Source organism: Alligator mississippiensis, chromosome 2 (assembly GCF_030867095.1).
Source record: "Alligator mississippiensis isolate rAllMis1 chromosome 2, rAllMis1, whole genome shotgun sequence".
Classification (NCBI taxonomy): domain Eukaryota; kingdom Metazoa; phylum Chordata; order Crocodylia; family Alligatoridae; genus Alligator; species Alligator mississippiensis.
This window is the reverse complement of record NC_081825.1, coordinates 149179298-149203544: the sequence shown is the minus strand read 5'-3', so window position 1 is coordinate 149203544 and position 24247 is coordinate 149179298. Positions and strand designations below refer to the sequence as shown.

The following is a 24247-nucleotide window of genomic DNA, read 5'->3' as shown; positions in this document are numbered from 1 at the left end:
GTGTGTGTGTGTGTGTGTGTGTGTGTGTGCACGTGCGTGCGTGTGTGTGTGTGTGTGTGTGTGTGTGTGTGTCTTTTTCCCTTACTTGCTGGACCCCTGGCAGAGTTCTCACCCTCTCAGGGTATTCTGCATCTTGCTCCCTGCCCCTGACCGGCTCAAACCTTATGGCATTTCTGGCAGTAGTGGCACCTTTACAATTCCTGCTAGTCCCAACCCAAACTGCCATTCATAAGTGTAACAAAAGAATAAGCCTTCTTGGCTATAACACCAATTCCTCACTGGGTGCATCTACATGTTTATCAATGCACCATAATTACAGCACATTAAGTTTAGTATCTGTAATACCTGCCTGGCCAAGGGTAGCTCAAGAATCCATTAGGAACTCTTCTTCATCTCTTCTGCATTGGAGATCTTTCCACTACAGTCTCCAAGGTCAGACTGCCTACTCTGGCTCAGTCACTGGCTTCATGTGCTGCTCAAGCCCTCCCCACTTCTAATCAAGTATGTTCTCATGTAATGACTCAGCTTTAGACAATCACCTGAACATTTAGATGCTTATTAGACTTGAACACTCAAAACCATTTGAGGTTTAACCCTTACTATGGATTATAATTAAATCCACTACTATTTAACACATACACACATGCATACACACTGTAATTTATACTCCTCTTCCATCTAGTTTTCCAGGTAACAAAACATATTGAGGCTGGTGATGAGAGAAAATATTTTCTTTTGTAAAATGGAATAAAACACCCCATCACCATCACCATCACATTCCCAGTGGTGATAAGATCAAAGCAGTCTAGACATTTTTGATTAAACTGTATTACTTACTGTGACAGAGCACCTTTGGTGTCTGCCACTTTAAGAACCTGAAGAGGCAACCAGCAGGTGTGACCCAGCTCTGTTGAGCAGCCATTTTAAGATTCAGGCCAGCAGAGCTGGAGGCAGCACTCTGCTGCCTAGCACCGAGGAAACAGCATCTCCTGGTGGAGCTGCTGCTTCGGTAACACTTGGAGGTAAGGCCAAGAGCACATGGGGATGGTTAGGAGGCTCTTGGTCCTGGGCATAACCTAAAACTGCACCCTGCCATGGATGGGCAGCCTGGTGGGGCTGTTCATGGTGGAACAGTCCCTCAGAAATGCCAGACCAATTACCACCTTGGTGGAAGGTGAGTAGGGGCACCTAAACCCCAGCCCCCACCTTTTGTTGGGTCATTTAACACCAGAGGTATTTGGGGGCCAGGCACAGCTGCAGTCACCTGAGTCCATGTGGAGTGCAAGACCCTGGAGAGTGAGAATAGCGGGCCAGGCATGCTGGGGAGTGTCACCTGAGCATGTGGCGGGGGGGCAGTGTTTGACCCCAGGTCCCAGCATAGGGAGAGGAGTATGTGCCTCAGTGGAGGCGGAGGTGTATAGCAGGGTGCAGTGGGGCACCTAATGGCCTTCACCAGAGTAGTAGTTGGGAGGCCTGGAGAGAGAGGCCAGTAGTGAGGCCCTGCAAACACGGGGCCTGAGATGAGGACCTGTGAGGAAAGGGCCAGAAGTGGGCCCCTGGCATGCAGGGAGCTTGAGGGTAGGCCCTGCTAACATGGGGGCCAAGTTAGGTCCAGGTAAGCCTTCAGGCACCTGAGGCTACAGGTGGGCCAGAGGCCGATTGGGTGGGGCAGCTGAGGAATTGCCATGAGTAAACAATAGGGCAAATCAGGAGCCCCAAATTTAGAGCAGCTGGGTGAGCAACCTAGTGAGTGGCCAGAGGCAGAGTCACTCCTGTGTTCTGCAAATTGCCTAGTGCTTGCTCAGATGAGGGTTGCGGGAGACCCTCAGCCAGCACTTGCTGGCTGGGGTGTGCAGGGAAACAAGCCCCAGGACTCTCCGGGTGAGGGCAGTATGAGAGTGGCCCAGCAAAGGGGCAGTATGAGAGAGACTGCGTGAGAGGCAGTGGAGTGAGACAGGCGTCAGTGACAGGGAGGCAGTATGAGTGTAGCCCGTAATAGGGCAGAAAGTGAGAGGCCTAACACTAGGATGAGTTGAGCAGAGCTCAGCTGTTAGGAACATCTGTGAGGCTTGGGATGCAGTATAGGGGTGGTTGGGGCTGCATATATAGGCCTAGGAGAACAGGGTGTCCAAAGGGCAGCCTCCCGCCTAATTAAGACCTTCATTTTTGAACAACAAGGCGTGGCAGGTGATAAAGGTGGGTGGCATGCCCAGAGGCAGGTCGGGAGACTAGCACTGTGGCTGGTCAGGGAGTTCCCACTTTGCCACACTTACAATACTTTTCCTAATGAGCAACAATACTAGGCCAGTACAAAAAAATGGCCCTTCTTCAGAAACACTTTGAAATCAGACACTAAAGTCAGAAATAAAATGAACTCTACCCTGATACTGGGGAACATATGGAAAAGACTGCAAAAGTCATTACATATTCAAACCATCCTAGATCTGGAATAGCTCAGTGTCACTTATCTCCTGATACAGAAACTCACCCAAACTTTGTTCTGGATCTGTCAAGTTAGGGGTTATTTTTAGTATTTTACCTGTCAAATGATGGCTTCTCTCCACAGTCAAATGCATCCTGTAACTCTTTGACAAGGTTAGCCTGGCCTGGAAGTCTAAAAAGTCCTTCTTCTTTCAGGCCCTGCAGTCGGATAAAATCTACACATTGCTCCACCAACATGGGAGCCAGACGGTTCCCATACCTCTTCTCATATTGTACCGTGTCTTCCAGCTTCTGTCCAAAAATACCTACGTGTAATAAAGAGAGATAAGAGTGTGTTGAGGAAAGGATGTCATTGGAAGGGACATAACAAGGACTACAGATCCCTTCAATATATAGGGAAGGAGGAATTACAAATCTTCAGGCTTATGGATAAAATTCTCAATTTCACACTAGCTGTATTGTACCATGGTGGTCCCAAACACTACCTTCAAATCATAAGAGGAAGAAAATGTATATGGTATGTAAATGTATATAGTAATTTTATGGCACTAAAGCTTTGAATCTAAGTGGAAAATTATGCCCATCTTCACTTGTAGGGCTAGGAGAAAATACACATGAACACTGAGATGGCCTCTATATCTGAGATGGCCTCAGAAATGCCTGCATGATTTACAAGTTTTCAATGACTTTCCAAGATGTAAAGCAGCTCCTACTGATTTCAGCTAGAGTTGTGATTATTCAGTAGCTCAATCGATGTGTGCATGAGCACACACACACAGATAATCTCTTTCTATAATTCATTACAAGATGAAAGATTACTTTGTTTCTTAGTAACAAGAAAATGTGCATGAGAGGAAAAAAAGGTGGTTGTTGTGGTAGTAAAATATGCCACATGTGTGTACTGCAGGGGTTTAGGTTGTAGCCGTTTTGGTCTAAGGACATAGGCAGACAAGGTTCCTTTGGTGAATTTGATATCTTTTATTAGACCAACCCAAATAGTTGGAGAATGGTTATTAAGCAAGCTTTCGGGTTCAAAAACCCTTCGTCAGGCTAAGGAAGTTTCAGCAGTTGGTGTGTGCTCTTCCTGGATGGAATGAAAAGTAAAGAAGCCAGGGGCTGGGCTGGGGAGTCAGATGCCAGGCAGATTATCATATATCAAAAATCCAATGTCTATGTTTAGCCCATGATCTCTAGTATCCAGGAGGTTGATGAAATGGAGCTCATAGGCTCGTCTCTGGGAAGTGTTGTGTAAGTTTCCCTTGAGGATCAGGACTGAGAGATTGGAGAGAGAGTGGCCCTCCTGTGAGAAATGTGCCCCCACCGGTAATTGGGTATTTCTGTCTTTGATAGATTTCTGGTGTGCGTTCATTCTGGTGCATAGCTGTTGTTTGGTCTCTCCTACATATTTTCCATCAGGGCATTTGGTGCATTGGATGAGGTATATTACATTTCTGGAGGTGCAGCTGTAAGATGCAGGGATGCTGATGGCTCTGTTGTGGGGTGTAGTAATTGTGGGGGTGGTGGAGATGTGTTGGCAGGTTTTGCCTTTCTTGTCATGGCACGGTCTGGATCCTTTTGGTGTGTTCTGGGCTTGAGGAAGTTTGCTTCTGGTGATGAGGTTGGCGAGGTTCGGTGCTTGTTTGAAGGCTAGGATGGGAGGCTCTGGGAAGATCTTTTTAAGAATAGGGTCTCTTTCTAGTATGGGCTGCAATTTTTTGAGGATTTTCTGTACAGGTTCAAGGGAGGGGTGATACGTCATAACCAGCGGTGTGCAATTTGTGGGGGGGTTTCTTCTGTCCTGCAGCAGTTCTTCACGTGGTATCTAGGTGGCTCTTTCAAACGTGTGATCTATCTCTCTGGACGAGTGTCCTTGTTGGGTGAAAGCCTTTTTAAGATTGGTGAGGTGGCAATCCCGGCTGTTCTCTTCAGTACAAATGCGGTGGTATCTGAGGGCTTGGCTGTATATCACGGCTTTTTTGGTGTGCTTAGGTTGATTGCTGGTTCTGTGTAGATATGTATGTTGGTCTGTGGGTTTCTCTCCTAACTTTTTGTTCCTAGCTGGGTCCATATGGGTATGATGAAATGATTAAACATGCCTGAAGTTTTTTGTCTGTTTTGTTTTAGCTGATTAAGCTATGGTTTGATGTCTGTCACTACTGTAGAATTCCTCTATTTCCTCCCTTTGTTCGATTTAATATTGTGAAATTAAGGAGAAAGCTAAATTGACAGTATATGTTGAAATTGCATTGTTTTTGTTAGATTAAAGGGTTCAACATTCATCCTGCTCCTGGGATGGTACCCAAAGCACAAAGTCCATAGCACTAAGTCACAGCTTTGGGACAGCTGAATCAGAATTGCCTGAAAAGGTAATGTTCACAAACTGAAACATGTCCAGATCTAACTATAGAACCCAATCTGAATATTGGTACTATGAAAATCATGGTAGGTTCAATGTACTGATAATTCTGCTGGCCTCAGTTCTTGTGCCATTGGGTTGAGACTGATGAGAAAGTGGAAACGGTGCCAGTGGACCTTCTAACCTGATCAAAAAGAGGAAGCATCAGAAATCTTACAAAAAATCCCTGGTCCTATTAGATTATCAACTTGAATTTCCATATACTTAGGGAACTGAACTCAATGACCTGGGTGGCTCTTCCTGTCCTATGTTCCTGTATGCTTACAATAGCAATTTATCCACTTCCTAGGTACTGCCTACAGCTCTAAACAGAGCCCCCAAATAAAGCTGTTCTTTCAGTACATAGCTGAAGTTCCCCTTCACCAATAGCCATTAAGTTCTCATGGCACTAGTACCAGAGGTTTCAATGCTTTTGAAATTAAATTAATCAGTATAAAATGTGACTATTACAATTATAAGTACAACTCCTGCCCATTGAAAATGCAATTAATATGAATGAACTCTGTCTTATTAACTATATTTTTCCTCTATGCATTTATGTTCTTTTGATTAATGAGCATATTATAGGCATGCTCACATTTCTAGAGATGAGAGTAAGTTCTCAAAGCCATTAAACTGCTTAAAATCTTATGTTCACTCTGATGCTGTTGTCAAAACACATCGTTTCAAGTTAATTTATTTTTTGGGCAGGGGGTTGGTTACAGAACTGAATTTCAAAGCATGTCTAGTCTGAAATTAATGAAATTAGGAGAGGGTTTTTTGTGCACTGGGAGCAAAAAATGTTTTTATATTGTTATAAATTGCTGATGCACCACAATGCAAGCTGCAGCATACTGGAAGCAGCCAGCTGCTCTATTGCATTAAAATGCTTGTAAGCAGGTCCAACAGTATTGCTGAGCATAAGGAGTGGTTCAAACATTAAAGGTGTCACTTTTTAAAATGGATACAAGCACCCTAGATCTCTAAGTCATCAGCAACTCTGGGCTGCTAAATGGGAAAGAAACATGAACAATCAAATAAGAAGAAGTCATTTTGTTCCCAGAAAAAAAACTGACACCAACAGCAAAAGCTGTAATTTTTCAGGTAGTTTCCTAATGTTTGGAATCTAGCTCCGTACTTATGAGTAGAGTGTCATTATCAAGTCACCTAAACATGGATAGAAATGACAGGTGTTGGACCCCAAGATGTCAAATGTCACCTGGGATTTATTCTCTTCTATGTTCAGGCTTCATCTGTAAACTTAGGAAAAAACATTCAACCACAAACCAGATTCCCTGCCTTCCTTCCTCCCTTCCCCATACTTCCAATTTTGTGCATTAGCATTCTTGAAAACACACATCTGGCCCCAGGAAGGTGATATAAATGAAGTTAGTGACTTTGTTTCCCAGGATCATCAGCCTGGAGAGTTAGAAATTTACCACAGTGTTTTTTCAGAGATCTGGACTATTTGCAGGGAGCCATCTAGAGTTAACTCAAAGGAGTCACTAAGCAACAGAGCTATATCTGAACTATTACCCTTCCATGGAGCTTAGGTACCTGACCAAAGCCTTAGGTACTTCTGTTTACTCAGGATCTAAAGACTAGGAAGGTGAAAGCTCTCACCCAGAAAGTGTGAAAATCACCAGCCTATTAACTAGTCTGGATGAGGATACCATCCACCCCTTCTGCTGAAGCTGGACATGCTAGAGACATCATACCAGGAGAACAAGGAAAAGGGAACCTGGCCCTGAAAGTCAGCAAGTAGGATAATCAGATGAGAAGTCCCTGTTCTGTGGATTGTTAGTTTTTTTTATACAATGACTGTCTAATGTGAAACACATCAACAGCCTAAGGAACAGGGGGCAAACATTCTAAATCTGTGCATTTGTATTTCCAGTTGGAGTTTTCCTGATGGAGTCCATAAAATTTATGGGAAAGGGTGGTGTATGAATATAAACAGGTCATAGCTACTTCCTCTGATGCACCTACTTATGGGTATTCCTGATCTTTTCATTTGTAAGTCACAAAACATTTGAAAAAAGAGGCTGTTATGTATAGGGCTACAGCTAGGCAATGCATTTAAAAACTGCAAGGCACAGTAAGGCAGGAAAACATTATTAGTAATGGATGTGTATACCCAGGAGGCTGGTAGGGGATGGACCTCAATATCAAGTTATTTGTATACACAAAGGTCTCCTCTAACTGTGTATTCCAGTATAGAGACAGTGAATAGAACTGCCACATTCTGGAGCCCTGTCTCATCAAAAGGGATAATATTCTAGTAAAACATTTTCTGCCTTCCCTTTCCTACTTTTAGATACCTCAGACAATAGCAAAACTGCTGTCTTTAGAAATTATGAAGAACAGAAAAATGCATCTCTCAATACACTTGAGAAGGGCAGGGCACCATATGGTAGGAGGTTTATGACAATTTATTACATACGGAGCCACATGTGCTCTCAGTTACATGTGGTATAAATTTAAGTAACTCTTCTAGGCTGGACTGAGCTAGCTTCCACCTGCAGGGTGCATAATCCAAACATACAGGGTCTAGGTAGCAGAAAAACTGTCCTAAGGAGTAGCAGTTGGGTAAAACTTCTTAAGTCCCACTCTACCATGGATCTTAATGCTGGCAAGAAAGCCCCAAATGTAGGATATGCTGGCTCGGGAGGGTACAATCAGATGCAGACAGTATGGAGTCCAAGCCACATGTTAAATTTTCTCTTGCAAAGTGGAATTCCCATTGTACTAAACAATGTTTGCTTGCCTTGAGGGTGAATCCCCTGAAACAGAGGATGCAAATTGCATTCCCATCCTACCAGTAGGGCTAAAAACCAAGCCTTTTGACCTCATGAAGGTTTCTCCAGATTTATAATGGGTACAACAAAATATAACCTGATCCTGAACAGTTTAAAATACACTGTTTTAAAATTTTAAAGTTTAAAATAAAATTTGCAACAGGAGCATCCTCTAATCTGCCACGTATGAGATTTGGATTTGGGAATCAGCTTTTTGGGTTCTATATCACAGTGAAACAAAGGCCAAATATAGGGAAAAGTTCTGGACTCACAGTAAAGGATATCTGAGCGAGAATTTCCACAGGCCTAACTCTTTACAGTAAGAGTTGCAATCATACTGTAGATGTGAGATCAAACGTATCAGACCAAACACATCAAATATTAGGCCTGTCAAGTATCATGTGAAACCACTTAGATACATAGAATCTGATGGGCCCTTTGAGGTTCCATTTCTTATACCAGTCTAACATCCTGCTCCATTAGCCCACAGAATGTACAACTTTCTTATCAAAATAAGCTAACTGCTGATGACCTAGACCCTTATCCGGAATAAATGGCATCATTTGTATTTTAAAGAAACCTAACTAAGGGCACAGGAAAAAACTGTAGCAGAAAGCCCCCTTTTCCTCTTGCCTGCATTTGCTCTCCCTTCTTTGGATATGTTTCTCTTTTTCTACCTTTTCTTCCTTCCTCTCTCTTTCACTTTAAGATAAGGAATTGTGTTTGAAAATTTGTATGTGTGCATTTTGTATCTCCCCTTGTAGTTTGGTATTTTTATCTATTTGTGTGCCATGGCATTTGTAGCTTATATTTTATACTCCTCACCTTTCAACTTTCAACTAAATGTGTTTTAGTAAGTTATACATTGTAACAATGTTAACAAGGGCAGGAATCAAACTGTCTTTCTCTGTATCAGGCTGGCCCCTGAAAGAGCGAGTAAATCAGTGATTGAATGCGTAACAAGGTAGCACACAGCAATTAACACCTGGGAAGCTGCAGATCAACCAACAGAAGAACTCAATAGAAGACAATGTAACAACCCGGAAATCTCTAAACGTCACTGATCAAGGGCTAGAAGCCCTGGCCTGAGTTAATCAACGCCAGGGACCAACTTTTGGGCTGAATATCTCCAGATCAACCACTCCCAGAGCCCTATTCAAAATTCATCAACGGACTCCCAAACCTGCACGTACATGCGGACGACCCCTGGGGCTGACAGATGCCGTCCAGTAGCCACCGAGGGGTGGGGGGGAAGGGAAGTCCCATGAGGGTCAATGACCCCTGGGTTGGGCAAACCTGAAAACTGGGGAGTCACCAAAGTCTCCCAGGGACAGATAAAAGGCAGTGAAAAGTGACCCTCAGTGGCGCCCTCTTGATCTCCAACTCGACCAGACCTGTCCAGCCAGAAGGACCAGCCGCTGACCCCCTTCTGGAAGATAACACCACGCTGAAAGAAGCCTCAACGACAGACTCCAGCGCTTGTAGGATAGGTATACCTGACTCTGTAGCCTGCTGCTGTGTGTGTGTATGTGTGTGCATGTGTGCGCGTGTGGGGACCAGCCCCAAGGTTTATGATTACAGTGTTTCAAGCCGCCTAATAAACTAGAATTTTAAGCATCCCGAGTTGGACATTTGTAGCCAACAGAACCATCCCAATGCACAGGAAGACTAGCAAGCATGGCAGAAGACCAGCTTGGCTTAGCAGGGAAGTCTTCAGTGATCTAAAACACAAAAAGGAAGCTTACAAGAAGTGGAAACTTTGACAAAAAACTAGGGAGACGTTTAAGAGATAGCATACAGAGATGAAATTAGGAAGGCCAAAGCACAATTGGAGTTGCAGCTAGCAAGGGGTGTGAAGAATAACAAGAAGGGTCTCTACAAGTATGTCAGCAACAAGAGGAAAATCACTGAAGTGTGGGTCCCTTACTGAATGGGGGAGGCAACCTAGTTACAAATGTGGAAAAAGCTGAAGTAGTCAATGCCTTTTTTACCTTAATCTTCACAGGCAAGGCCATCTCCAAGACTACTACACCTGGCAGCACAATTTGGGGAGGAGGTGAGCAGCTAACAGTGGTGAAAGAACAGGTTAGGGACTCTTTAGAAAAGCTGGATGTGTACAAATACATCAGGCTGGATGTGATGCACCTGAGGCTGCTGAAGGAGTCAGCTGATGTGACTGCAGAGCCACTGGCCTTTATTTTTGAAAGCTTGTGGTGGTCAGGAGAGGTCCCACATGATTGGAAAAGGGCAAATATAGTGCCCATCTTAAAGAAAGGGAAGAAGAAGGATCCAGGGAACTACAGCCTCATCTAAGTTCCTGGAAAAATCATGGAGCAGGTCCTCAAGGAATCCATTTCTAAGCACTTGGAGGAGGATAAGGTGACCACTGATCAGGAACAGTCAGCATGGATTCACCAAAGGCAAATCATGCCTGACCAACCTGATTGCCTTCTTTGATGAGAGAACTGGCTCTGTTGATGTGGGGACACTAGTGGATGCGATATGCCTTGACTTTAGCAAGGCTTTTGGTATGGTCTCCCACAACATTCTCACAAGTAAGCTAACGAAGTATGGGTTGGATGAATGGACTGTAAGATGAACAGAAAACTGTCTGGATCATCAGGCTCAAAGGGTAGCAATAAATGGCTCAATGTCTAGTTTGCAGCTAGTATCAAGTGGAATGCCCCAGAGTTTGGTCTTGGACCTGTCTTGTTCAGTATACTCATCAATGATCTGGAAGATGGCATAGAGTGCACCCTCAGCAAGTTTGCAGATGACACAAAGCTGGGGGGAATAGTAGATATGCTGGAGGGCAGGGCTAGGATTCACAGAGACCTTAACAAATCGGAGGAATGGGCCAAAAGAAATCTCATGAGGTTCAATAAAGACAAGTGCAAAGTTAGGTCAGAAAAATCCCATGCACTAGTACAGACTGGGGACCAACTGGCTAAGCAACTCTGCAGAAAAGAACCTGGGGGTTTCAGTGGATACTAAGCTGAACATCAGCCAACAGTGCACCCTTGTTGTGAAGGCAGCTAACGGCATGCTGAGCTGCATTAGTAGAAGGGTACCCAGCAGGTCGAGGGTAGTGATTATTCCCCTCTATTTGGCACTGGTGAGGCCACATCTGGAATACTGTGTCCGGTTTTGCCTGTCCCCACCTCCCCCCCACTACAAAAAAGATGTGGACCAATTGGAGAGAGTCCAGCGGAGGGCAACAAAAATGGTTAAGGGACTGGTGCACATGACTTATGAGGAAAGGCTGAGGGAACTGGGCTTATTTAGTTTACAGAAGAGAAAACTGAGAGGGCATTTAATAATAGCCTTCAACTACCTGAAGTGTGATTTTGAAGAGGATGGAGCTAGGTTGTTCTCAGTGGTGGCAGATGATAGAACAAGAAGCAGTGGTCTTGAGCTGCATCACAGAAAGTTTAGGTTAGACATTACGAAAAGCTCTCTCACTAGGAAGGTAGTAAAGCACTGGAACAGGTTACCCAGAGAGGTTGTGGAATTTCTATCCTTAGAGGTTTTTAACACCCAGCTAGACAACGCCTTGGCTGGGATGATCTATTTGGGGATGGTCCTGTTTTAAGCAGGGGGTTGGACTAAATGACCTCCTCAGGTCCTTTCCAACCATAATGTTCTATGATTATATGGCCATCAAAGGAATTTACATGAGTTTTCAATCTGGCTTTACTTATTTTAAGTAAATCTCATCTTTAAACCAGAAATGAATTAAGATGTAAAATAGCGAGATAAATCAGGTGAAGGTATTTCTAGTATTAGAACACAGCAAAAGGCTTCAAGTAATATACAGGAATGGGCAAAAGTTCCATGGAACACTTGAAACTGATCTTTAAATGAGTATTTCCTAACATCCTTTTCTCTCTCTGTCCCCAGACTAAACACCACCTTGATTTGCTCAAGGGTAAATGGTACTGCTTTATTATCTACATTAGTTTGTAATTTCTCTTCCGCAAGTTAAAAAAGCCATAGGAACCTTAGTAGTAGCAGTTTGTTCTGGTGTGATTCAGACCCTTCTAGCTTCAAGCACTCCTTCAACACACAATTAACATAATGGGAGCAGCGTAGATGAGACACCTACCCTGGAGTTATACACAGGTGCATATGGAATATTACTGTTCGGATAATTAGGTCCTAGAGGTTGCCACTTGCAGAGAATGAACTGTATGGAAAAAAAAGGAGATGTAGCTAAGGACTTGACAGAAAGGTAATGTAAAAAAATATTGCAGGGTGTCACATCAGATTATATCAGGCCCAATATTGTGCCTCTGGCAAAAATTCATACTTCAGCCTCCAAAAACTTTCTCCATTTGTCGTTGCTTCTCTCCCAACCTGGAAGTTCTCAACTCTGTTCCACTGAAGAAGCCATGTTCAAGCCAAAGGTTTCCCCTCTTGTCTCTTAACTACTTTCTTTTGTGCTGGCATTTAGATATGGAGCACCCCCTCTGTCCTAGCCTTTCTAGAAGGCACTACCCTCTCTGTCCTTCACATTCCTTTTCAAGACTTGCTTCCACCATGATTCTTAAGGGAAACTGCCATTTGAAGATACTAGTGGAGAGGAATTGTTGATAATACTTACTTGCACTTTATTTTTCCCAGTGCAAGTATTTTTGGCAGACTACATTTTGCCATGTCCATGCCTCAGTCCTGACTGGGTTCTACAGGTGCTTTTGGTCACAGATCCTCCTCAGAGCTAGCATGGTTAAGGCACACACATGATGTGGCTAGCGTCAAATCTAGCCACCAAGTTAGCCAGCTCATGTTATATACTAAGGTGTAGCCACTTGAAGCTGCATCTTACTCTAAACACCCCTTCCTCCCCTGCTAGCCTGGATAAGACCCACTGCTCCCCTGTCCTCTCTCCCCAGCACCCCAGATCCCCACTCATTGCCCTTCTCCCCCATGCTTACTTGTGGCTGCCCACACTGTCCTGGGGGAGCAGGCAGGGAAGTGTTAACTTGCCTGTCTGGCCACCTTCTCTGCTGCTCTCTGGACTCATTTGGTCTAGAGAAGAACAGCAGTTTGGCAGCCCGGCAGTACCAGCAGGGGCTGGGCAGGCATATTAACCCTTCCCTGCTTGCTTCCTCTGGGATAGACAGCACTGGCAGCCACAAGTAAGCGGAGGAGGTAGGAAGTCCAGGGGGGGCGGGGCGGGGAGGGAGAGGGCAGCAAGGAAGCCTGGAATGGGATGGAGGGGAGGGGAAGAAATTGTTACTGTTAAGTTCTCCAGGCCCCTGCTGGCCTGAACATGACTGCTCCAAATTTAAGCTAGCAATAACACCGATCAATGCCTGTGTAGCTCACAGTGCAACGTGTAATAAAGCCCTAACATTGGACACTAAATTCAGTAAGTTTTGCCTATGGGGAGTGCTTGTAAGTGCTATATGGGGGTAACTTTAACATGTTCACAGAATTCTGAAAATCTGACCCATACTGTTCCATGTTATTTCTTTTGAGAGAGACTGTAACATAGTGCAACTAAAACAAGTGCAACACTGAAAACAGCAGAATAATGGCAAGTTCTCCAGCTGCATCTGTCTTATGCTGATGAATACACTGATTTCTCTCAAGCTTTCAGAACTTGTGTTGAAACATGTATGTGAAAAAAAAAAAACAAGGAAAAAAACAAACCTCAAACCAAACAGCTGGAAATCCTGTTTCTCTGTGAGAAGTCTGTGGCAGCACACAGTCAAAAATAGTCAACTGTCTGGAAATTAATCTCTTAATCTTTTTCTCAAATTCTAAACATTCCTGAAATAGTTAAGTGCCTATGGAAGAGATGGAGAGCTATAGAGTAGTTTGCACCAACAGATACATTAGCATATACATTTGGCACATAACCTCTCTTGACCTGATTCCCAGAGGCACTGAACACTAGCCTTTCCAACTGAGGTCAATGGTAGTTGCTAGGGCATCAACCAATTGTCTGTATGGTTTCAAAAATACTTTAGCTAACTAACACTGCTTCCTCCTGTAAGGTTACATTCTGTTCACATTTGCCAGTGTAGATAACCCTAAAAGGCAACAGAGATGCCATATTAACACTGGATCTGCTGGGTTGATAACGTAGAATACCTTGCAACCTGCATATGCTGAGGGTGATTGAAACATTGCAGGTCATTTCTATGTGGGAGCACCAAGGGGTAGTCCAAGAAAGGATAGCAAAATAAAAGGTAAGAACACAGACAGAGGCTCTGCAGAGTATGGGGAAACAAGGACTAGATCCAGTATCCCACCACCTTGCAACTTCAACTTCATCCTAGTGGAGGAGCAAAGTAGAGATCATCCCTTGTGCAAAGCCATTTATTGCCACTCTGAATGGAGATGAGAATTTGGCCCTTTGTTTTCATTCCCCCTTTCAGACATGCTTCTTAGAACCAGCACATGACTGTTATAGGCTTCTTTGCAGAGTCCTGAAAGACAAAGTTTGTTTACTCTCATCAGAAAGTGGAGTAAACAAATTTGTTTACTCACCTCCATCTCCCTTATTATTTCTTGTAGCTGAGCTGACTGTTTTGTCTTCAAGCACTACCTGCTGATATATTCAAAAGCCTGCCTTACTCCCATAACTGCCATACTTTATTTCAGTAGCATTAGGTGCAATGCAGATGAGAACTGACTTTAACAATGTCTCTGCAGTGGAGTGGAACTGAGTGCAAGCTGCAGAAGAACAGGATGATACAAAGCAAGGCAATCATATGCAACAGGACAATTTATGATGAGGGAATCCACTTCAGTCTATCAGATGTCTTTGGATGTAAGGATTTGATCCTCTGGACACATGCAATTGTCTTGTTTCCTCTTCCCTCTCTTCCACACCCCCCTTCCCCCCGGCAGGCCCCCATGCAACCAAAAGTATAAATCAGACTCTTGTGTCTTATTTTACCAATCTGGAAGCTAAATCAGGTCATCACTAGCTAAACTGTCTCTCTCCATTCACTGATTTTCGTTTTGGGATTGTTCTGAGGAACCACAAAATAATTGTCTCATACCACCTCACACAGCCCATTCATGGGTGATCAGACAGAGGATAAAATGTTAAGCTTTCCAACCACCAATAAGTGAACAAAAAATGAGTAAATCATTCATGGAATGTTGATGTCTTCATTGTTTCATGCCCTTTGTTTTGGAAGTCTCATTTGTACCCAATACACAGCCTCCTTCACAATGCAGAATAACAGGCTTTAAAAGCAAAGCAGAACACAGTGACAGATTGTACCTACCTTTGCGAAAACTAAAACACCGTTTAATTCTCCTATAGGTAGTTTTAGGAATGAAAAGAGCTGATGCTAAGGCACCTGATGTGCGGACCCCAGCATTTTTATCTTCAGGCATCATATAGGCCAGGGCCCCAGTTTCACCCTCAAAGCTTTCTTTTAAAAGCTGCAGCCAGATGAAACACCATGACTGTTCATTGTTATGGGCTCTTTGGGAGCTTTTTATAGTACATTTTTCTTCTAGAGCTTGAAGATTTGGGATCTTCTAGATCTTTGTAGAGTTTTAATATTTTTAATGTTATCTTTCCTGTTTCAGTTCTCCTCTGGGGACAATTTCTTTCCGTCTTTCTAATTCCTTTGCTCTTTTTCCTTTATTTCCTGAGGTGAGACAACTGTTATGCCCAGTCACAACAAAAGAATGTCGGCAAAAAGATATATCTTCTATTCAAATAGAAGTGTCTGCAGGAGGAAAGAAGGAGTTGTGATGGGGGGGTGGGGAGGAAGGAGCTCTTCCTCTCAGCTGGAACTGTGGGTGGAGTAGCAGGGGACTCAAATTCCATTGGAAAAGGTCAGCACATAGCGATATATGAGGGGAAAAAATGCAAACAATGACAAAAAGGCCCCCTGAAGAATTATCCAGGATACTCCTTGCTGGCTCCTTTTATCTATGCAAAGAGGGAATCTTTATAAAGGCACCTTCACCCAAATGGAGCTGTCCAGAATGGATTATTTTCAAAGAGCCCTTTATGTAGCCGTCTCCCTTTCCTGATGTCCTTGTAGGTTTCTTCCTTGGGCTTTTTTTTTTTTTTTTTTTTGCCTTCAAACTACCAGAGGTTCCTGTGTTAGAGACATGTCAGATACAGCAGTGCTGCTTCCTTGCTGGAAAGATTCTAGGGATGGACTGCAGAATGCATGCTTCCACGAAGGGGATGTCGTGCTCGTCTCTTCCCTTTCCCACTGTTCTCATCAGAGTGTTTCAGAGCTGCTGCTGCCTTCTGCTCAGCCAGCCGCATGCAGCAGGTGCAGGCAAAACAATCTAAAGGAGGGAGCTGCCGCAACGTTGATTTCTTTCTTTTTTTTTTTTTTTTGGTTGTTGACTTTGAGTTGACTTCAAGCTGTTGTCACGTGTGGCAGCTTAACCAGCAGGTCTCAGTGCTCTTGCTCTCATAGGAGGTTCCAGCCCTCCTCCTATCCCCTGTTAAAATGCTGCTGTGACTTCCCCCTCCTCCCTCGCCTCTATTCCCTTCCTTCACTTTATTCCTATTTTCAAGCTCTGCAATCAAAGCTCAAGTCATTACGTTCTTTAAAAAAAAAAAACTTTTAAATTTAATTGGGAAAGGAATTTCATGTGCAAACAAGCATTAAATGCCCTCGTATTTTCTTTCTTTCTTTCTTTCTTTCTTTGAATGTTCCTAGTACCCTTCCTCTTCTTTGGGTTAAAAAATAATCTTGCACTGAACACCTTCACTGATTCCCTTCCCCTCCCCACCCCCTTCCAAGTACAAGTTAACAAGCAACAATTTAATGCTCTGGTTAATCATTTATAGATCTATTTGCTTTGTGACTGGAATGCCATTTCCACCACCAGGCAGACCCTAAATTTGCGTAGCTTTGCAGGACACACACAGACATTACAGACATGCACAGACACTTGTGGAATACATATACATCTGCTTATAAATACCTAAAAAGGACTGATCATTCTAAGGGAAATTTACTTTCAACATCCAAAAGTGCAAAATTTGGGTGAGATCACACTAGCATGGATTACTGCATCTAGTTTGAAGCTTCAGACAGCATGGACACCTTGGTTTTGATTAAATTGTCAGGCTGAGTTATTTTGTTTCCTGTATCTGTTTTTTTTTTCTGTCATAGACTTTTTAATGGTTTAAATCTGAATAAAATATATTATTAACTCCTAGGAGCATAGACCGACAGATTCTCAGCTGGTTTAAATCAGCACATTTCCACTGAAGTCAAGGTGATCAACACCATCAGAACCTTGGTCCTTATTTTCCTGTGAAGTCTCATATATCTATACCATATATAGATAACACAAAAATAGCAAAGTCCAATAATAATGATATGTTCCCTTATCCATAAATTATGGTCATTTCACATTGGTTCTGATATCATTTACAAAGGGGAAATAAAAATATACATATGTTCATGTATGTGTGCGGGCCGGGAGTGGTCCAAGGCTTTCGGGGGCGCACGGCGGGCTGTGGCCGGGAGCCCGCAACGGTAGGGCGGGTACTTTTGCATGACGGACTAGAATTAGGCACGGACTCGTAGCAGTTAATTAAAGATTGTTTTACTTACACCGTAGGTGGTCGCGGTGCAGGCAGGAAAAACTTTCTTGAGTTGCAGTTACAGACAAAAACAAGTGGAGTTTGCTAGGCTCCACCGAAGACAAACGAGCAGAGTTTGCTAGGCTCCGCTAAACAAACACAACAGAGCTCTGGATACCCTTGACGAGCGTGCAAAAAAACTGTAGATACGTCTTAAGAAGAATTTAACAAACGAGACGGGAAGAGGTTGGTGGTTGATCAAGCCGCCGAACTCCTCTGAGACGCACACAAAGTTTCTATTACTCTGCCGCGTGCTCAGAGTCCCCACGAGATGGTTGTGGAGTCCTCTACAATTTGGGCGGAAACTGCTCAAACTTCTTATACGACTAGCAAGCCAATTGCTAGCTGCCACGTGGGAATAATTTAGAAACAGCCAATAATGGGGTACGAATTTGCATGTGTGTGGCGGGAACTCTTTGCACTGGGGTTTTCTCTCTGCAGCTGACAATTGCACCGTGCAAAGAAAGCTCCATGTGGCGGGAAATAATTCTGCAGTGCCGAAGCGCGCACACAATCATTGGGTCATGACAGTATGTATAACCATAAAACAGCCAGGCCTCACTAGGCCTTCTAATAATCCCAAACAGCTAACTTAATTAAATTTGAGACTTAAATAGGGAAAATACAATTAGACTAAATAATAAGGAAGTCTTTGGAAGCACAATTCTTAAATCTCTCCTGCTACAAGACACTTTTCTATCTCCCAATAACTGTCAGACCTCCTGCCAAGACATATCAATTTTATAACAGGCCTTCTAAAATCAGTAAAGTTTGATATGCTCAATACCACCCTCTGTGCTACAATCAGTCACTTCTCATGTTTTTAAGTGGGTTTTCAAGCCCACTAGAACAACTTATTTTACAGGAAACATATTTGTCCAAGAAATCCAATATTATAACATATTTATAAGTTATTTAAACTGAATCAATTAAAAAAGTAGGTAACCCATTGGTGAATTTCAGTCAATAAAAGCAGTTTTTAGCAATAGCAGCCACTCTTTTCTGTTGCAAATCAACATGAGCATTCCTGATAAAGTGCCAGATATTTTTTTTCCCCCACAAGCAAACAACACTATTGACAAATCAGAAATGACCTTGTTTAAATACAGATGCTTTAGGCTGATGGGGAAATTATTGCCAATTTTGAAAATGGGGCTAAATGCCTGAAGAAGCCATACAATTAAACAGCTTTTATTTTCCAGACAAAAATAATAATCATAGACAGATCCACAAGGTTGGATGGGACATCAAGGGCCAACTAGCTCAAATTATATACAAGTCCCATCCCATCCCAATTCTCAAGTGGGCTATTGACTTGAGATGAAATGCCTTCATGGCAATGCTGTTATGCTGTTAAAATGAAGCAGAGCTATTTGCTGTTTCAGATTTGCCAACCAAAAGAGAAATTATCCATACCATACTACACAGTTACATCTAAATATTACAACAGGCTTTACAGCAGGGTGCAATGCACTTTATATAATATTAAGTATCAGCCTCAGCTATTGTAGTTTATGGGACCACCACTGCCAACCTTTCCTGGCTAGTACCACTCTAAAGTAAACATCAAGGCTTGGCTCTCTATAAATGAAGGACACTACCACTAAACCAGCTGTGAGACCTGCTGAGAGGGTGTGACTGTGACAATACTGGTTGACAATCAATGGATCATGCATCAGCCATTGCATTCATTTTTCTTTAATCCCTCTCCCAATGTACATAACAAAAATATTGTATAAAATATAGATTGTTTTTCCTAAAAGTCTCCTCTTGCTAGGATAAAGCAAGAAGAATGAATCCAGCATGTGCATTAAATATGTTCTTTCTCACTGCAATAAATACAACAGCTGTTCAGTGTGGAAAAAAGAGCACAGAGCCCCAGGATTGGTGCACTGGCTTTAGGGGTGCACTCACAGCAGTTTGCTTATAGACAGTAACACTGGGAAGAGACAGACATCCAAACAGGCACAATATGCCATCCTATATTTTTCATTTGGTTTCTTTATAAGAATGTTTCCATCAGTGGGCAAGGAACTAGGCTTTTTAAAAGTGAAATACATGTTGTCAAAGGACAGGATCAGGAGTGCAGAATTCTTGAGTTCTAGCCTCATCTTCTGGGATCTTCATGCTCCAGTTCCACCTTCTGTAACATAGAGATAATAGTTCCTTTCTTCACAGAAGTGCAATTATGTATCTCTGTAAGGTGTGTTGAAATCCTTGCATGGAAAGTTATTAGTAGGCAACTAACAATCCTTCTGGATCATGGTGTATGCGTGAGAGGTCACCAGAACCTTTAACACATATGACTAGGCAGACGTATAGAGCAGTGGAGGGTGCCCAGACCTTCCATCCCCTCCTTAGAGCATTGAGACAGAATCCAAAGACCAGACCAAGTCCAGACATTTGGTGCCTCAATGGCAGTACTTATATGCACATCCAGGAATTGAATGCAGCTGTCCCGCATGGCACACAAGGATTCTACTACTGAACCACAACAGTAGGTTGCACCAAAAGGTAGTACAGAAATAAAGCAAAATGTTTTAGTAATATTATGCAGGGGTTTAGGTTGTAGCCGTGTTGGCTGCCTTAGTAATGTTATTGCATGCAACCATAAAGAATTATCCTTCTCTGAGTTGTCCCTGTATTTGAAAACTGACTTCATCAAATAATTTCTCTTGAAATCTCTATCATTCTGGCCAAAGTGAGGGTGTTGTTAGGCATTACCTTTCCCATGGGTTAAATGATATTAAAACTGGAGTGTCTGAGCATTAAGGCAGGAAAAGATGAGTTCAGGGGCTTTTTGAGTACCTCAAAATTATGCCTCTTCAGGAGAGGATTATCTCCAGGTGGTGTTGGGCAGCTCACATTACAATAACATCAATCTGCTCCACAGGGTCAATACCAGCAATTGGTTGGTCTCAGGATGCCCTGCTCACAGTGCCCTAACCCCCAGCCCTCCAGACAATCTATCACCCAAACTCTACAGCCCTGGACTGAGAAAGAACCAGAGAGAGCTGTGCATCTGTGGGTGAATGGGGAGCCATGGTGGGGGTGTTGGATGGCACATAAGTGGGGAGCTGCTGGAAGGCAGGGCAGAGGGGTCAATCAGGGAACTGCTGGAAAATCAGGCAGTCAAAGGACAGACTTGGCAGCTCCTAGCTATGGTCCTGCTCACCAGCTCTCTAGGCTAAGTACAGACAGTCAAAAAGTCTGAGGATGAATCGATTCAGTCTTTGCAGGTTAGTCTAAGCTGTTTAGACTGAACTGATAAGCAAGTGAACAGACTATGGCAGAGCACCTTTGGTGCCTGCCACTTTAAGGAGGTAAGGGCAGGAGCTATGGGGATGACAAAAGGCTCCTGGTCCCGGGTATGACCAAAAACTACACCCTGCTGGGGAAGGATGGCCTGGTAGGATTACCCATGGTGGGGTAGTTCCCCAGAAATGCCAGGCTAGTTGCCTCCCTAGTGAAAGGCATGTAGGGGTGCCTTATAACACCAGCCCCCACATCCTGGTGGGATACCCTAATGTAGGGGTAGGCAAAGGGGCTAGGCATGTCTCCAGACATCTGCGGCCCATGCGGTGTAAGACCCCGGAGGTCCCAGTGAGGGGGGCAGAGAGATAGAGTGGCCCTGGTGAAGGAGCAGAAGTCAGTATGGTGGCCCGCACATAGTAGAGTGAGCCATTACAGCCTGAAAGACTGTGCATTAGGGGTGTAGAGTAGGGTTGCAAGGGTGATCTGAAGGGCTGCACTGGGGGTGTGCTGAGTAGGGCTGTAGAGGTGGCCTGAAGGGCAGCATACAGGCCAACCCCCATAAGAATGTGAATGTGTGAAGTTGCCTGCTGGGGGGGGGAGGGGGGAGTCAGCCCAGTGTGAGGCAGAAGGCCAGTCCACATAGAGTAGGGTTATTTGAGCTACCTGAAGGGCTGTGTGTGAACTGGCCAGAATGAGAGTAGTTAAGCCTGATGGTCCAAGGGGACCACTCATGGAGCAGGGTGGGTTAAAAGAGGCCCTGTGAGAGAGAGAGTGGTATGAAAGAGGCCCTGGGAAGGGTAGAGTATATAAGCTTAATGTTAGGGGCCCTACAAGGTACAGAGTTTGCCCAAACCATGGGCTGGAACTATTACAACTTATGATGCCATCTGCAAGGCATGGGACATGGCAAGGGAAGATCACAGCTGTGTATAATGCCCTTGGCACTGAGGCACTAAATGGGCAGCCTCCTGCACCTTACATCCGTTTTATTAACCAGCAAGTCATGGCAGGTGAGGCAGGGCAGACTGCCCTAAACACAGCGGCAGGCCAGCATTAAGATCTGATCTTGACTTTGCCTCCTGTCACACAGACATCCAGTTTTGATTCCAGAAATTCAGGTACGTGCCTGCAATGGCCCAGACCAGAAGCCACGGGCACTAGATCACACCTCCTTGCTTGGCTGGAGCAGACAGTTTGGGCCAAGGCTATCCTGCCCACCCTGTGAGGGGGATCTGTAGGGGAGGTGCAAAGCATTGTGGGATGATAGGGGACTGTGAGTTAACTTGAATCTGGAGGGGATCTGGGGCAGAAGTTCAGTAAACCGATTTAACCTAAATCAATTAAGTCTGATACTACATCCATGCAGGTTTATCTTACTCTGCTTTCAGCCATTTTGAAAGTGGTTTATGAGCACTGAACTTCTGTTCTTATAGATTTTGAATCAGTTTCCAGTCACTTATACTGGTGTACGTGTAATTTTTGTTCCTAGCCCTAGTGACAAGTCAAAGCTGTGCCTACTAGAGAGGGTATTGACCCTTAACATGCAACTGCTCATAGCACATGAAAAATTTAATACCACCTTACATTTTTTAGTGTTAGCACATGAGAACTGCAATGCGTACTTACACCCTGAGAGTGACATACTTTAAAATATGTTAAGTATCTGGCTCATTCTAGGCTCCTTTTCTTTACTAGGAGTCTCCAGCTGGGACCTAAACTCACAACAAAGCAAGCCAGGCATTACTTTTTCTCTTAGTATTTTTGGTATTTCTTTCCGTAAACTCACCTCCTCCAAAGGGTGCCCATATAACCCTGTGAATGGTTTTTACCCAGTCCTCCATGTCATTCTGTGTGCTGGCCATAAGAAGATATGTCTCATGGTTAGCTGTCATCCGTTCTCGGTCTCCTCCTGCAAGAGAAGGCAATTGCATGTAAAAACTTTTCCTTTTCAACCTAGCCAACCTGCCGCTGTGATGACTTCCCAGAAGTTGCAACAATGAATGGGAAGCATGCAGACATAGATACCTCCATCTGGGAATGGTAGGCAAGAATCTCTCAGCCCTGGTGTGAAATGAAAGGACTGTAAGCACAGTCAGCATCTGATAAAGTACAGCTATTATGATCCCAAAAGTACACCAGGATGAATGTCATTGTAAACAAAACCAGATCTTTGCAGTTCTGAAAAACTTTGGGTTTGCACTCATCTGTAATCTGATATACTCATTGAAGTTTGTGCAGCAATTATTTTATTGTACAAAGGCAAAGAAAATGAAATATATATATATTTTAAGAGTGGTCTAGTAGTCCTTTTTTATTTTCAGAAACAAAATGTGCCATAGTTATAGCAGCAAGGCAAGACTGGGACAGAGGTCAGTTTAAGAATAAGGGTTGATTATGCTAATAGCAAGCACAAATGCACTGGTTTTGAAAGTTCCAACAGTGACAAGATGCAGAGGGAACATAATATCTATTTAAACATCCAGTTATTGATGGAATCATGTCAGTACTGAGCTGGGCCTGATCCATACCTGAACTTCACTCAAGTTTAGCTTCTTTCAGATCTGGGTTTCTGATTTCTCTACTTAACTATTTTAGTACAAGGAAAGAGGATGTACATTTTAAACCATCTTTATGTCACTGTAGGTGCCACCATGTCCACTACTTCACACGTCTCCATTTGTTACCTTGGTCTGTGCTGAATGCTTCAGACTACTGGTGGGGCTTGCTCTCCAATGTAATATGCATAAGGAGCGAGCCATTAATTATTTGCTAAAATAAAAACTTTTAATTGAACAATTTAGGTGTACACAGGACTTAAACATTTGGCTAGAGACAGACATTACACATAAACCGGTTTAAGAGATCAGAAACTGGTTTAAACCTGTAACAGAACAAATGTTCAGTACATATAAACCAGTTTGAGAATGGCTGAAACCAGTTTGAGAAAAACCTAGTTGAATGTAGTATCAGACTTAACTGATTTGACTGAAACTGGTTTATGCAATGTCTGTCCCAGCCCCCTTGCTGGTTTAAGATAAACCAGACTCCCACAGCATCCCGGCATGCTCTCTGGGCTGGGCTTTCTGCTCCACAGCTGAGCTAGCCCCTCCCCTCTGCTCCCTTGCTGGAGCTCTGGCAGAGACTGCCTGGCTTCCCCCTGCTAAGCAGTGATTATTTCCCCAGCCCCTCTGCCTTACACCTCTCAGCATTAGCTGGCAGACTACATGCTGGCTACAGCCTGTGCTGTGGGAGGCAACAAAGGCAGACAGGCTTTTTGGAGCTAATCAACAGGTCCTTTCTTTGAAAAGTCCTTCCTTCAAAAAGCTATTTAAGAAGAGCTTACACTAATGGAGAGAGGCTTTGTTTTCTTAATGGGCTGATAAAAACTGAGTTAGGGGTGATAAGCATTCCCTGCTGGGCTACTGAGGGAAGGAGGGGGGGACATATCAGAACATCCTGCAGGGACCTGGCCACGCCACACCTTCAGCTCAGCACTGGCAGTGTGCTCAAAGGAAGGGAAGGAAGGGCTGCTCTAGTGCCCCCAGCTTCTAGCCTGAGTCACTGCAGGCATGTGCCTGCATTTTTTTAAGTCTAAAAGGGAAGTCTGTGCACTTACAAACCAGTTCAGCCTAGCCAAGTTAGACAAACCTGCAAAGACTGAATCAATTCAGGCTCAGACTTTTTGAATGTTTGTCACTAGCCAAACTGGGCACATGGGTATCTTATTGCTCTTGTCTTAATTTCTCAATACCTCCTTTCCCACCC

General features: G+C 43.7%; 1 protein-coding gene across 7 annotated transcripts in view; it reads right to left on the bottom strand.

Annotated features, from left to right (window-relative positions):
• The window catches only part of ARHGAP24 (Rho GTPase activating protein 24), a 520920-nt gene that overhangs the window by 53852 nt on the left and 442821 nt on the right, over nucleotides 1-24247 (bottom strand). For 4 of the 7 annotated variants that reach the window (XR_009459915.1, XM_006265457.4, XM_014600612.3 and 1 more), the window contains 2 exons: nucleotides 22269-22391; nucleotides 2540-2747 (listed from right to left, as the gene is read on the bottom strand). Coding sequence is in view for 6 of the 7 variants with exons in the window: in XM_006265457.4 (XP_006265519.1) it covers nucleotides 2540-2747; nucleotides 22269-22391 (331 nt within the window). In the remaining variant the exon portion in view is untranslated. Of the gene's footprint in view, nucleotides 1-2539; nucleotides 2748-11740; nucleotides 11822-14882; nucleotides 16310-22268; nucleotides 22392-24247 lie in introns of those variants that run through there. The other 3 variants (XM_019488173.1, XM_006265458.4, XM_019488174.1) reach the window with 3 other exon arrangements.